Genomic DNA, 15,391 nt, shown 5'->3' with positions numbered 1-15,391 from the left:
TTTATAGAAATAATGTTTGTTGCAGAACTGGAGAGGTTCACATAGAGGAGACGAGAGTCATAAGAGGCATTGGAAAAAGACATGAAGAGAGACTGAGGAGATTTAGATTAAAATACGTTTACAGAACCAGTTAGTGTGTGAGTAGATGGCAATACTAAAGCAAATTGTTTGAATTATGATACAGACTGCTACAGTACTTTCTTTTTAGCAAGAGATGTTTTTTTTAACAGTAGTGGTTTTATCACATCAATTCTTTTGGTTTTTTTGTTGTATAGCTTTTGTATGCAGTGTATTCTAGAAAACAATTTCAAATTTTATTTCAAAGTTTATTTAATTTATAATTTTAAAATGTATTTGTACCTAAAACCACATAATTTGCTTTGTGCACAATTCTTATATTTAGGGACTGATCTTACAAGATTGTCCTCGCTCCCTGATGACTTAAGATCTTTTCTCCACAGTAGCAGTAGATTACTGGATAAAATTCCCTTGTCTTTTACTAGTCTGTGCTATTACTCTTACTATTCTCTTCTGCTCTAGGACCACAGCTACACTTACTTTATGGGAAAGGTAGAGGTTGGAGTTGATTAAATTATTACTTTGGCCTCTTTTTTTATTTTTATTTTCATTATTTTATTTTTTTTATTATTTTCATTGCTTTAGCTGAAGCTTCTCCCTTCAAGGAAGGTGACGACAGCTCAGTGGATATTTATGATGGCTTGGACAGCAGTTTGTCGGTTTCTGGTAGGTTGATTATGTCGTGCTGTTTGGCTTGGAGGATTATAGAGTCTGCTTCTTAGGCTGATTTCAGGTAAAACAAGTGGGTTTAGCTTTGACTTACTTGTTAAAATTCAAGACGTGTTAGATTGTTTTAATGAAGCACAGAATTCTGAAATTTATTCGCTGAATGAATGAAAGACGTTTTTCCTGTGATATTGGGTATTTTAAGACACTTGGACTTGATATAGGACATTTTTTCCTTGGAAAAAACACCTTCATTTTGTGTTTTTGTAAGCTTCCATGACCAGATCAAACAGTCACCAATCACTAAATCTCCAGTGAGAGAGGCAAAAAATACTTCTTGTGTGATACAGTAAGTTCAGGAGACCCTTTTAACCTTTTGTTATTTTCCAAATAATTTGACATGCTAATGTAAATAATTTCCCTTCTTTGAAGGTAAGAAAGAAGTGAACCCAGTGTGTTCTTTTTTAGGAGCCTGAGTGTACTTTTCAATTGAAGGGCATTTTGATATTTAAGCAATTATTTCTCTACTGACCTTACTGCTATAAGACCATTGAATTTTTATGGGAGGACTCTACGGACATAAAGTGTCTATATATCTTCTTTGCTTTTCATTTTACATTTCTTAGGTCGATATTTCACATATGGAGATATGTTGTTTAGTAAACGTAAAAGCTAAAAGGAGGAATAACAGTGTAGTGAAAACAGTCTATATAGTCCAGCTCTGAAGGACCTTGGTTTTTTGAATTTAAAGAGAGGAGTGGTGAGATTTTTGCTCTGTACAGATAAGATGTTATTTGTATGTCCTCTTGCAGTGTGATGTTAATGCTTTTTGCATTATGATATTGTCCAAAGGATCGGAGAACAACTTTGATAGCTAACTTCATTTATTTCTCTGCAAATGAATCTGTATTTCAGAGGTGTCATGAACCAGGTCTTGTCGGTTATGCATATTTGCTGAACAGAGCACGCAGGCTGATTTGCGGAAAAAGCACTGTTATCTAAACATTTGGGGTGCTTGGGTGTTGGGTTACTGGTTGGTTTTGGTTTTTGTTTGGGTTTGTTTTTTTTTTTCATTTCACTTTCGTTTCACTTATGGTCGACTATCTTAAGAAATCTCAGTGTATATTATTGCAACATGATATGTCACAAGCATGTAGTTGTTCTTTATTTTGTGTGTTGTTACCTTGTGAGTACAAAAGTAAAAACAAAATGCACAGGCAGTATAGAACAGCGTACACAATGCAGCAAGAGTTGAAAAATACCTGTATCCTTATATAATTAATTTTCTTTACACAGACAATTTTGCTCCAAGTTCTACTCCATCTAGAATCAGCTTAAATTTATTTGATGAGTTATTAATTGAAGAAGGGACTGCAAAGAAAGCATCCTACGATGAGGTATGTATTAATGTAGAAAAAAAATCTGGTTTGGGGTTATTTTTGTTCCAAATTTTCTTATGTGAAACACAGAAAATATTGTCAACGTGCTCACATTGTTGGTAAAATAGGCAAACTGTTTTTAAATAAGTAAAAACAAGAGTGTGCTAATAAACTGTTATGTCAACAAGCCCATTAGAATGCGTGAACCTGTCACTCTGTAACCTGGTCTGTTCTCATGTATCATCCTTTGCACCCAGTTTATGTATCAGCTACATTACGGGAAAATGTAATTTTCCTCTAGTCAGGTATCTGTTCAGATGTCTGACACAAAGCTAGTCAAGACATTGCTCCCAACAAATGTTACCAGAGTAGAGCAGATAGGTCATGGATTTATCTTAAGTTCTGTCCTTGAGACTGAGAATAGCCATGGAGTCGGTAACTGCTTCCAGCAAATCAGCAGAACACTCACTTCCGTAGCACCACCTCTCCTGGCTCACAAAACGCACTTAAAAGGCGTAAAAGAGGCAGACATCCACAAATGTTGAAAGAAGCAGGAGCATAACATCCAAAACTGAATGGTGTTGCTTTGAAAGTTTGACAGCAGTTGACTGAATGGAAGTTGCCCATTTTTCTGTGAAGGCTTTGTCCCTATGTAATTTTAAAGAAGAGCTCATGCCAAATTTATTTTATTTAGTTTTGTGACCCTGACAGGATCATGTCCTTTGCAGCCCAGGTTTGTTTGTAGTAATTTCTTGTTATGTTTTTCCTTATCTGTTTTGTGTTACATAAAATCTGAGAAGCAAGTTCCCATCTGTTTGGCTCTCAGAACTCCTGCTCCTTGATAATCGTGTCATTTATTCTTTATTACTGTTAAGCAAGCAGATACAGATTTTCTCTTATCTGAGTGTCTGTGATGGTTTAAAGACCTGTATACCAGTTGGAGCCTTTGGTTTTAATTTGGCTTTAATTTGTTACTCTTGGGTAAAAAACTGAGTTTTGTAATATGCAGTACTGTGTTAACTAACGATAAATGTAGAGATGTAAGTTTTCTCTCTAATGAAGCTAACATTTTCTGCACTTCTGTGCTGTGAATTTTTCTCTCTTTGACAGTTGCAGGCTGAATATGAAAAATGTCAGCAGCAAATTAAAGAGTTGATGAAGAAATTTAAAGAAATACAGGCACAGGTATTGTAGTTCAAAGGGAAACGTGTTCGAGATTTATGTAAAGAAAATTGAATATTACTTTGAGAAGGCAATTTCATTTGCTTTCCAGACTTGATCCTTGTGAGGTTGGTAGAGCATCCCTGTACATGCTAGGAGCTTGGTCTGCCTAGGATAGCTGCTGGGATAGCCTACTGACAAAATTAGTAGGGACGTTTGTTTCTTTCATGATGTTGGGTGCAGTAAGACTTTATTTGCTTAGAAGCTGTATTCCATTTTCTTAATTAGAAAATAAGCATGCCAAATGAGTAGTTGTCAAAAAGGTATACAGTATTCTTGGGTTTTTAATGCACTAGGGAGGGGGTTACAAAGGTGCTTGAGCTGTTACTAGAACTGGAAGAGGATGTCTGCATTGCTTTGGACATAGTGCCATTTTGGTAAATCTGAAGTGCTCTTCAGCTTGAGCAAGTGTTCCCATGCTGTGCTGTTCTACAGAGGTAGATTATTTGAGGCAATTCTGCCATGTGCTCTACTGCATATTACAGATAAGTCCTAAAGGTCTTTGGGGTTTACAGTTACGGTTCTGGAACATCATATCTAGAAATTTTAGAATGATAGAGCCCCCAAAGTTGATTTTATACCTTGAAAGAAATACAATTACCCTCTTTCTACAAAAGTGCTTAAAAGCTACATATGTCATTTGACATAGTGACCAAGAAAGCAATAAATTGCGGAAGACATTTTAAATAATTGCCAGGAACACAAATATGAGCATAAATGTGAGTGATGTTAAAACAAAAAACAAAAAAACTACAAACTTCTTTGTACCTCAGTAATTCTAACTTCTTCTCCAAAAGACTTTGTCCTTCTGTCAGTTTGCAAAGGGTGGGATATTTTTCTAGTGGTTGTCTTGCACTGTTTTTCATTACATGTTTGGGTACCCAAACTAATTCTTGTTTTTCTCTCCTTCTCTCTCTTGTTGTCTCTTTTGTATACATTTAAAATAGAATGCCATTCTACAGAATGAAAACCAAGTCCTCAAAAAGAATATTTCAGCTCTTATCAAAACAGCAAGGGTGGAAATTAACCGTAAGGATGAAGAAATCAGTCATCTCCATCAAAGGTACAAATAGACAGTGGAACTGAAAATATGTTTTTTGTCTGATCATGTTTATATACTTGTTAGAAATTTATGTGTGTATTTTATAAAAAATTAGTGAAAAAAATCATTACTTAGTAATTGTATGGTTTAAAAGTGATACAATCAGAGGAAAGATCTTTTGTCTGATGAGGTCTTTGGTTTCTAATTAAGAACCAAAAAGAAATCCAAAGGTTGACCATTTGCATGAATTTTTGTTTGTTTGTTTGTTTTGTTTAACTCCCATTCATCTAACCATCTCATATATTTCAAAGCAGATACTGTCTTACACAGTTCGGCTTCAAAACTAGTCTTGTTTTATGGCCTCAGATGTGAATTCCATGGAACTTTTCAGACAACAAGTGAAAGTACATAGATTATATAATGTTTTCATGTCAAGATAGGAAATCCCTGTCTCCAGTGGTGGGGATGGCAACTAGAGAATTCTTGGTTATTTCTGTGTACTACTGGTCCTACTGCAAGCACTTGAAAATAGTAAAGTATGGATGGGAGAGTACCTGAGAGTATGGCTTCTGAACCACATCAATCCAGAGCAGGGGTCCGAGATTCAGGACCCCTAGCTTGTCACAAGGTCACCTGCTTGTCACTTGTGTGTCATCAGCCACATCACTGGTTTGTTTGTATTTTATTTTGACCGTATGGTATTTTCTTGCACCAAAAGATGTCATAAAGAAGGTTCATTTGACAGTACTGAGCTGAAGGCTATAAGCATATTAACTCTGACTGAGGTCAAGAGGTTTTAATGTGTGTAATTTTTTCAGGTGATTGGCTTTGACACAACGGTTGTCATTTTCATACGCTTGAGTGCAGTGTTCTGAGTTTTAAATTAAATTCTTCGGAAAATGTTTAATTGTTTTGAATATTTAACCTCATTAAATACTTCACAAGTTCCATTGCAATACCATCTGATGGTGATTAAAATTTATGACCAAGGTATTTGATCTACGTATTTTGGAAGCATCCATCCTGGAAAATTGTGGGGAAGGTAGCACTTTGAGATCTTAGAAACATTCCATGCCCACTGCATGGTTTATAATAAATTACTTTATCTTAAAAAATGCACCTACATGTGAAGACTATTTTGAAGTTAATACCTCTGAGGGAATTGTTAGTGCTTGTCTCAAAAAAACTCCCCAAACCCAACTATTAAAAAAACCGCATAACACCAAATGAACACCACTTGGATACAATTACATTAATCAAACATGTATATAGATTTAATAGCCAGCCTAAAGCTCAGCAAAAACTTACCAGTTTCAATGAAACAGAAATATGAAAGGGGGGGGATTGTATTACAACAGCTGCAGCATTGTTTGTGTTCAACCCTCAGTTCGCGTCGCAATGTCACATTTTTGGAGTAGAGCCAGTTGTAAGCTGTTCATTTCAAATTTAAATTTACTGTATTGGCCCATAGGAAGTGTTCAGTTTTATAAAGCAAAATCAATCCCATTTTGTATTGGAGAAAAATGTGGAATTATTTTACACTTGCATTGAATCATTATGAGTGAATGCTGAATTGTCGTAGAATTTCCGGCCAAAACTAAATGTCTGTGTAGCAGCCCCTTCATCTTTGACCCTCTAAAATGGAGCCAGACATTTCATGGTTTGCTGCCATCATTTATTGATGTGACTTCTGTTTCCTTCTGTATGGATTAGACATTATAATTCTTTCTGTGTGGTGGAAAGTATATAAGAAGGTTGACATTGTCTTTAATCATGTTATTTTAATGAAAAGTTTTGTTGAATATGGTAGAAAAGTATGTTTCTTTAGTGGGTTTTGTTGTGGGGGAATTGGGCTAGATTTTTTTAGTAGTTTGTTTTTTCAGTAGAGGTAACGGATGCATTCTGTCAGTAAGGAGTAGAAGTTTAGACCATACAGGCTACATGTGCCCTTTTTAAATTGATTTTTTTAAAATTATTTTTAATATGATGACATTTCAGCAGTAGCATGTGGCCTTGATAAGTCTTGATTATCTTTATTTACTTCTTGTTTACTGTAGCTTGCAGCAACTTCCAAACATGGTAGTATATTTGCTTACTGGGTAGAGTAAGCACAGTCACATTATACCTATTCTTTTGTTTGCCAGTTTAACTAACAGTAAATAATTGAATTGCTGTTTTTTAAATTATTATTATTTTAAATCACTAAAACTGTAAAGAACAGCTTTTTTTTTTTTTTTTTTCCTGGAGGAAAACTCTTTGTAATGCTGGACAATGAAATACTAATTAGAGTTACTGAAATGGTTAATTAGGCCCCATACAGCATTTTCCCCCACATTTTGCCTTTTCTTTAGATGAATTTCCTTTGGAAAATAAATGTGTAAGTTATATTATTTTGTTGTGTGCTGATGGAAATTATTAAATTTCTTTCTTTTTCTCCAGTTTTTTTCAAAATTAAAACTGAAAGAAAATGTTAACAATTTTTGGAGATATATGGATTCATTGCAGTTCAGCTTTAGTTACATTTAAATAAATTCAAAAATAATATAAATAACTTCTTTTCTTTTTATAAATAGGCTAGCAGAGTTTCCCAATCATCGAAGTATTTTCACCAGAACATACCTTCCGGCATCAACTAAAACAAATGATTCCAAATTCAGACCTTCTGATTTGGGTGACAGTATAAAGATGGAACATAGAATGAAAAGCGACTGTTCAAAAGATACATACCACACTTACTCAGCTCATAATGCAGAAACTGGGAAGTCTGGCTCTGAAAAAAATAACACTCCATATTTGCTGAGATACCCTCCTGAAGAGCTCTGCAGTGATGATACTCATATGTGTCCACTGAGCTATGACCATGCTTCCACCAAGGATAACAGAAAGGAAAGAAAAGACATTAAAAATAATGAACAGTGCAGTAGGGGAAATGTCGGCAAACACAAAAGAGAAGTACATCAGAGCACTGGAAATGAGGGTGACACTGAAGAGGGGAGTTCAGATCCTCAACAGAAGCTGAAAACCCTTTCAGAGAAGGCTAGTAAAAATGACTTGCAACAAAAAAGTCAGAGCATCAAACTCAAAAGCAGTCCAGATGTAGAAAGAAGAGTAGAAAGGGGTGTTTCTTCCTGGGAGAAACAAACAGCTGGTAAAGACAGATTTCAAACAAGAAGTGATTTGTATGCTGATGAGAGACTACAAAATGCATTTAAAAAAGACATTAAAATACATGATAAAGGAGAAAAGCATGCTGGCCAAAAAAATAAACCAAATGAAAAGCTGCAAGGACATCCAAGGAGGCCTGGAAGGGGGAGCAGTCCACACTCAAAGAATGAACATTCAAAGAGTCTTCATGAATCACGTAAATGTCGTCTGGAAGAGCCTAGAAAAGTGAAACATACTGACAGCAAGAGAGACAGGGGAACAGATGATCATATCTCTCGAGAAGGAAGAACTTCACCTTCTAATTCCAACAGCAGAGAGCATAAATATGCACGCTTGAAGGAAAGCAGTAGTAGATATGAATGGGAAACAGCACATTCCAAATCAGAAAGACACAGAACCGAAGAAAAAAGGAAAAGAGAAAAAGAGGATCAGGATGAAAATAGGCATTTTAGAAATGAAAAAAAACTTGCAAAAAAATTTTCTCATCAATCTGTAAAAGACTCCAAGAAAGGTACAAGTGTTAAAAACAGTAAGAGAAACAAATTCTATAAGCTGGAAGAAACGTCTGCAGCAGCAGATAGCTTAAAAGACCATAAAGTTCCCAAAACTAAAAATAACTACAGTCGGACAAAAAACAAAGACTTAAAACTTAGCTTTATGGAAAAGCTAAATTTAACTCTTTCTCCTAATAAGAAGCAATGTATCTCTGCAACAGATGGACTTAAAACACCTTTTCGAAAGGCCACTGACAAGGGAGGAACAGAACTCACACTGCAAGCCGAACTCTTGGATTGTGCCCACCCTGTAGACTGTGGTCCCACAGAGCAAACTCTGCACCTTCTGGACAGTGAAGCTCAGAGCAACATGAAACCAGCACTGCCTGTTTCTGTCAGTTCTGAAAATGAAACCTCCAAAGTCACAGCCGCAGATCCAGCACAGTCTGCAATGCTACCAGCAGGGGAAACTGATGAACCAATCTCAGAAACCTTACCAGAAGCAGAAGTGGGTCAGATACAGCCCCAAGTCTTGCCAGGAGCAGCAGAGGTGCTGGTTCCTGGTCTGGTGCAGGCTGACATGTCAGAAGCTGCAGAGGCTTGTGATCTGGTTGAATCAGAAGTCTCAGTAACAGCAATGGCAGTGACGGGGCTGAACCACCCTGTATCTTTGCCCCTGGAGGTGACAGGGAGTGTGACAGAGTGTGAAGACTTGCCTGGGACAGGGATGGGTGTGATGCAGGATGATAATATACCAGCAGCAGAAGTGGCACAATCTGAACCTGCCAATGAAAGTATGGGAGCCCTTCCAGAGTCAGCGGCAGGGAAGAAAGATGAAATATGGCTAGCTGCTGACATTCAAAGCTCTGCAGACCAATGTGGCTCTCAAAATGTTGTCTTAGATAAATCAGAAGCCAGAAGTTCTGGTGACCTGGAGTCTTCTGATGTTGCAGATGGTGTTACTGAAACAAAACTAGACTCTTTAATGCAAGTAATGAGGGATGATGACAACTTGGCTCCCACTGAGGAAAAGGATATCTGCAAAATTAGTATGACTACATCCCAGTCACTGGACAGAACTATGATAACTGATAGGGATGAACCACTAGTTGATCAGAATGCTTGTGATCTAGAGCCAGACCTAGCTGATACCAGTATGCCAACAGCATCTTCTCTCAGTGGTGAGATGTATCCTATAACTAAAGAGAGGGAAACTAACCTCGTTCCTGTTGATGATGACAGCTCAATACTAAGCATTGATCTCAATCACTTGAGGTATATTCCGAAGGCAATCAGCCCATTGAACAGTCCGGTGCGCCCTTTGGCTAAAGCACTAAAGATGGAAAGTCCCTGTAAAGGCATTGTGAAGACTTATAACAAAGGTATTGGAATGTGTGTGTTCTAATTTCTTTTCTTCATAAAGGCTTAGAAGATTCGCTCATGGAAAGCAGAAATTACTTTTTTTAATTCCTTTCTCAAAAATATAAATTGTTTCTACTTAAGTTGCATTTGTTTCTCTGTTCCCTTTTTTTTTTTTGTAGTGGAACCACTTAATGTTGCAGCCAAGATTGTAGCCATTTGAATATTCATGCTACAAAAATTGGAGCTAGTCACTACTGACAGATGACTAGTTGAAATAAGAGTTTCGTATTAACTTACTAAAAAATGCATATAGGTTTCTTAATTTTGCCTAGTGTTGGGTAGATCTCGTTAGGTTTTTCTCTGGAGGCAGAAGTTACTTAGGACCATATTCTTTCCAATATTTGTGAGAAAGCTGACAAGAGTACTTGAGAGTAACTTGGAAGTTTAAATTTCTTACTAGAAGATGAATGTAGGGTGGCATTGAAATCTGTTTTCTTATGTTTCAGACCATAATCCTTTACAGGATTATTAAAACATTAATAGATAACTTGTTCTCATTGTGTTTCTGTTGTGAAACTGTTAAAAGCCACTTATTGTATGTAAATGTTAGTTAAACGTAGGTTAGTTCATAATTAATGTGACTGTTATAATTTAGCTTGTGCAGAGTTCAGAGAACTGGTTAAACTAAATGGAAAGAAATTTAAAACTGATGGAAACTGCTATATTTTTGTGTTTTTAATTGATGTATTTTTGTGATAATTCACATATGTTTGGTGAAACGTCGAGGTCCTTTAAAGCTCAAAATTTGCTCAAAATAAAGCTCAATTTGCCCCTTAAAGCTCAAAAAATTCCCTTAAACTAGCAGCTGCTGAAGCAAACCACCCAAACTTGTTATAGCTCAAACTTGCTGCCAGTTTCAAACAAACAGGTCTGAACAGTTCGTTTACAGGAGAAAAATACCTGCTTATAATTATATTCCTTATGGTGATTAGCAAACTGTTTTTCTTTTATAGATTTAATTCCTGAAAGTACGGTTGTCATCTGTCCCTCAAAGAATTTGTCAAAGGAGTTAAACAAAGAAAATCAAAAGCCCGTTAGCATGTCTGATGAACACTTAGAGGTGGAGTCTCGGCTGAGTATCTCTTCTGAAGAAATAGAAGAAGGAGAAATTGTAAGTAGCGATGAAGAAGAATCTAAACCAGAAAGAGGTTCTCAAAATACGGAAAAGTCAAGACCAAAAGCTTCTTCTGAGACACGAAATTTGGCCAACAGTCCGCAGAATCAAAACAGCAAAACTGTGCATTGCAATGAAGATAATGGAAAATTCATTTCTGTGAAAGTAAGCACAAAGAAGAACGGAGAGAGGCATAAAAGTCAGACTTTCAAAGTCAGATCTTCAAGGGATATGAAGAAGAACAAAACTGTGAGCATTGCTTGTCTTGAAAAAATAGTTCATGTTATTGTTGAACCTTCAAATATACAAGAAATCATGCAGATGCTAAGAGCTGTACGAAAACAGATGAGGAAGAGTTACATGAAGTTCAAGGTACACTTCCCAGTTCAGCATTTTCACAGAATTATAGAATCTGGTATTATAAATTTTACAGCATTAATAAGATACTTGAACTTTTCCAAGATGTGTACATTAGGTGATACATTAAAATTGAGTATCTGTGATATTATAGAGTCTAAACTTAAAAAAGTAAAAAAGAATGCAATAGTGGACCGTCTTTTTGAACAGCAAGTATCAGATATGAAAAAACAGTTGTGGAAATTTGTAGATGAACAGCTTGATTACTTATTTGAAAAGATAAGGAGAATTATAATAAAGCTTTGTGATGTGGGAAATGGGAGTGAGGAGGGGAAGTTTGAAAGGGCAGGAAAGCAAAACCACAAGATTGGTCTTCAAAATGATGTGCAGAGATCAAGAAAAAAGTCCCTGAAGGCCAGTTCTCAAAAGCCTGAAGAATTTATCATTTCAAAGCAGATTGTGGATTATCAACAACCCAAGTGTCACCATGAGAAAAATAAAACAGGTGCGCCAAAAACTGCCTTTACAAAATGTCTTAACTCCATTGATAACACAAGGAATTCTCAAATTAAAGTGCACTTCTCTAAAGAGAATAATTTGCAAGGCACTCTTACTCCACTGAAGACTGTTAAATATGAAAAAGAAGGATTCCAGCTATCCAGAGATGCTAACAAGTCTGATCTTAGTTATGAGCTTCTCACAGAACAGCAAGCATCCAGTCTTACATTTAATCTTGTAAGTGATGCTCAAATGGGTGAAATTTTCAAAAGCTTATTACAAGGTTCTGATCTCTTGGAAAAAAATGGTGGCAATATCAACAGAAATGAGTGTGAATTCAGGACTCCAGAAAAACCGTTTTTAGGCAGTCACAAATGCAGAGGTAATGCTGTAGAATTGGGGCAGGAGATTGCTCCAAAGGAGGCATGTGTGGAATCTAAACCAGAAGAGGATATTAACTGGACTGTTGTTTCACCTGTAAGAGCTCCCTCATTAGCATCCAGGACTCATATGCCTGTTGATCCAGATGTGCTGGATGAGAGCTGTATGTTTGAGGTTTCTACAAACGCAGCTTCATGCAAAGAAGATGAATGTAACTTACAGAAGAATAAATCGTGTGTTTCTTCTATCCTTCTTGAAGATTTGGCTGTTTCTTTAACTATCCCATCACCTTTGAAATCAGATGCTCACCTCAGCTTCCTAAAACCTGAGAATAATTCTGGCTCAACTCCCGAGGGTGTTGTCAGTGCACATTACAGTGAAGATGCACTTCTTGGAGAGGAGGATGCCACTGAACAAGACATTCATTTGGCCTTAGAATCGGATAACTCAAGCAGTAAATCAAGTTGTTCATCATCGTGGACAAGTCGGCCCATTGCTCCCAGTTTTCAGTGTTGCCCCACCCTACCAATGCAAGCAGTAATCATGGAGAAATCCAATGATCATTTCATTGTGAAGATCAGGCGTGCAATGCCATCTGCCTCACCAGCATCTGATCGCATGACTTCAGTGAAGGAGGTGCAGACATCCCCAACAAAGATTGGAAAAGAAGAAATAAGAACTGGGGGAAAAGAAAGGGGCAGTCAGAGTGCCACAGCAGCCACTGTGAAAGAAACTGTCAAACCAAATGTGGTTGAGATGGATCAGTTGCCTCATGTCTGGGCTGAACATGAACAAAACCGTGCCTTACCTCAGGTTCCAAAGGAGTCACATAATAGTATTGGAAAGGAAGAAACTACTGGTTTGCTTGGGCCCTCAAACACAGAGAGCTGCGACACTGAAAGCCCAGATAAAAGCCCTGAGCAGTCTGAGGCACACAAGTTGAAAGTATCCAAAAACGTGACTGAAATGCATGTTAGATCTCAAGCTTCTTTTCCTGCTGAATGCAGCATGAAGTCATACATAAACTTAGCAGATGATATTGTCAGTGGAACTTCATGTCCTGCAGTGGAATCCAGAGCAGATAATGGGACACAGCCAACTTCTACAGGAAACCCAGAAGTCAGTGATAAAAAGGAAGAACTGAAAGAATGCTTCAGTGCATCTATAGACTTAACAGAAGAGCTTTCCAGTGAGAGTCTAGCAGGCGAATGTAATCTTGAAACAAAACCCTCTTCAAAGACTGATGGAGAGTGCCAGTTAAGTATAGAGGATAAAACTAGTAAAAAGAGGAAAAAGGAGGCTATCAAAGATAATTTCAACTCAAAAAGGCAACGAAAAGAAACTGACTCAGGAGGAGAGGGGAGCGATGAAAGTAATGCCAAGTCTGAAGAAATAAATTCACCACCCAAACAATGCTCCAATAAGAATGAGCTGCAGCAGAACAAAGACTCTTCTCCTTTGGTTTCATCTCCATCATCACCTAGCCTGTATGCCAAAAACATCATTAAAAAGAAGGGAGAGGTAGTAGTTTCCTGGACAAGGTAATTTCTTATTTGATCTGTTTGAGTGGCTTAGCTTTTTTTTTTTAACTATGTGATATACTGGAGAGAGGGAAGAGAAGGATATTTAGCCAATGACTGACGTTATTTAGTTCTACATCCTGCTGTGAATAGTGGAGTGGGAGCCTCCTGTCTATGCAGGATGGCTCTGTGAGATTGATGTCCATCACTTACCCAGAACTCCCAAAGAAAGTGTCCTCTTCACTTTGCTTTTTAAAACTTACATGCCTTAACAAATAACAAGACCTGTATTATACTGTTTGTAGTTTTTATTTCCCCTACCCGTATTTTTTGCTGTCCAGAAATTCCAGCCAGGCTTGGTAGGGGATGGAGGTCTTTGATTTCCTTCACTAAGAAGGCATGAGAGCAGTTTTTTGTTTTGGGGCCTAGGCTGCTCAATCTGCAGAAATGTACCAGTCAACAGTTCAACCCATAAAGCCCCAATTAGCAGGACAGGATGTGGGTGACAAGTGAGATGACTGTATGTGTTGACAATGCATGCAAAATTATTGTGGTGTATTCTTATTTTTAAGAAACTATAGTTGGCAGGTTTTGCTATTCTTGCTACAACTCAACGCAATCGATGCTTTATAAAGGGCTTCTGAGATTTTCAGAACAGGCTTGTCTAAACTGTAGTTCAGATATAAAGTAAGTTTCTGGGTAGCATCTTGAAAGAAAATTAACTTCTTCGTGGAAAAAAGGACAGTAAGAGCTAATGTGATTTTTAATGTACAAACCAACGAGGTAGGAACAGTCTGTCACAGTTTTCCACAGGAATATGACTAAGTTTTCAGTGTCACAGTTTTTGTCTATTTTAGAACAATACTTGAAAAACCCAACTTTATTTAAATAAGTAGTCATTACATTTTTTTCTTGAAGTGGAAGAAATTAAATGTAGTTTATCGGAATATGACAGGTTTCAGCGGAATATAAAGACTGTGTCTATGTACATTTTGCCTAAATTCATTAATGAGACAACAAATCAGTGACTCACATTAAAGAATTGGCCTCCAGGTTCTTTATTCTCAAGTGAACAGCAGATGTGCTCTGAGTATGTTTGTTACAGTAAGCCACTTATAGAAGTCAAACACCTCTCTGGGCAATCTTTGAATGGCAGTGGGCCCTACATGAAATCTGCTCTTTAGCCTTGCAAACTGAGGCAAACCCACCTGGAACCATTGACCCCTGTCAAATTTATGACTTCCTTTCCATTCGAGTTTAAATGTCTACTTTAGAATCTTAAAACTCCAAAAACTTTGGCTTGTTGCTAACTCTGTTGTAATAATCCTGCCCTTTGTATTTGTGGAGCATAATCTGCATTACTACTTGTTCGTACTAACTCTGTTTCTCTGTCCTGGTAGAGGAGAGGGTGCTCTGTAAATTCATTGCTGCTGTTTGTACTCCTGTTCTGTGGTTTGGAAATACTCAAAACTTTATAAATGCCTGTGTGTATTATTTTGTTTGTGTGCATGAACACAGCTATGTGTATTAATATTTTAAAAATGCATTTTTGCTCTAGAAATGATGACCGAGAAATTTTACTGGAATGTCAGAGAAAAGGACCATCAAGCAAAACCTTTGTTTCCTTGGCCACTACGCTGAACAAAAGCCCAAATCAGGTAGGCGATATCGTTCTTATATTTGATAGCAGCAATGGCCCTATGTTTACACTTGCAGTTGAACAAAAATCTCTGGAGTTGTCTTTTCCTTATGTCTTTTGTTGGGGAGGGTTCCTGGAAAAAAAAGAATTTTAGATTCTCCCAGTTGTGACTTCTTAAAAATGTACGTTATAGGAATATTATGGTCCAGGGATTCCTTAATATCTGTTTATTTGATACCACTCATAAGCCAGGAACAACAGGATTGTTCTGTTGTTGGATCAGCTGTTAGATAAAGAAAGAGAGTTTGGAGATGTTCAAAGCCTTTGCACACATTTAATAAATTAGAAAAGTATTAAAATTAGAGCTGAAAAAAAAGTATCAGGATTGTGCAGGAAGGACTTTTTTTAGTGAAAA

At 37.0% G+C, this 15,391-nt stretch overlaps 1 protein-coding gene across 1 annotated transcript in view; it reads left to right on the top strand.

The window, feature by feature from the left end:
- The window catches only part of CASP8AP2 (caspase 8 associated protein 2), a gene marked incomplete at its 3' end in the record, with an annotated part of 16,086 nt that extends 991 nt beyond the window's left edge, over nucleotides 1-15,095 (top strand). Inside the window, exons 2-8 of the mRNA XM_027896284.1 lie at nucleotides 664-744; nucleotides 2,041-2,141; nucleotides 3,234-3,308; nucleotides 4,292-4,407; nucleotides 6,960-9,427; nucleotides 10,421-13,358; nucleotides 14,896-15,095. Of these exons, the coding sequence (XP_027752085.1) occupies nucleotides 664-744; nucleotides 2,041-2,141; nucleotides 3,234-3,308; nucleotides 4,292-4,407; nucleotides 6,960-9,427; nucleotides 10,421-13,358; nucleotides 14,896-15,095 (5,979 nt within the window). The remainder of the gene's footprint in view (nucleotides 1-663; nucleotides 745-2,040; nucleotides 2,142-3,233; nucleotides 3,309-4,291; nucleotides 4,408-6,959; nucleotides 9,428-10,420; nucleotides 13,359-14,895) is intronic.
- Nucleotides 15,096-15,391: the final 296 nt, after the last annotated feature.

This window comes from Empidonax traillii, unplaced genomic scaffold, assembly GCF_003031625.1.
Source record: "Empidonax traillii isolate 1590-97213 ecotype Southwest subspecies unplaced genomic scaffold, ASM303162v1 scaffold491:size805508, whole genome shotgun sequence".
NCBI classification, from domain to species: Eukaryota; Metazoa; Chordata; class Aves; order Passeriformes; family Tyrannidae; genus Empidonax; species Empidonax traillii.
The sequence above is the reverse complement of the archived record's forward strand: the minus strand, read 5'-3'. Positions and strand labels throughout refer to the sequence as shown.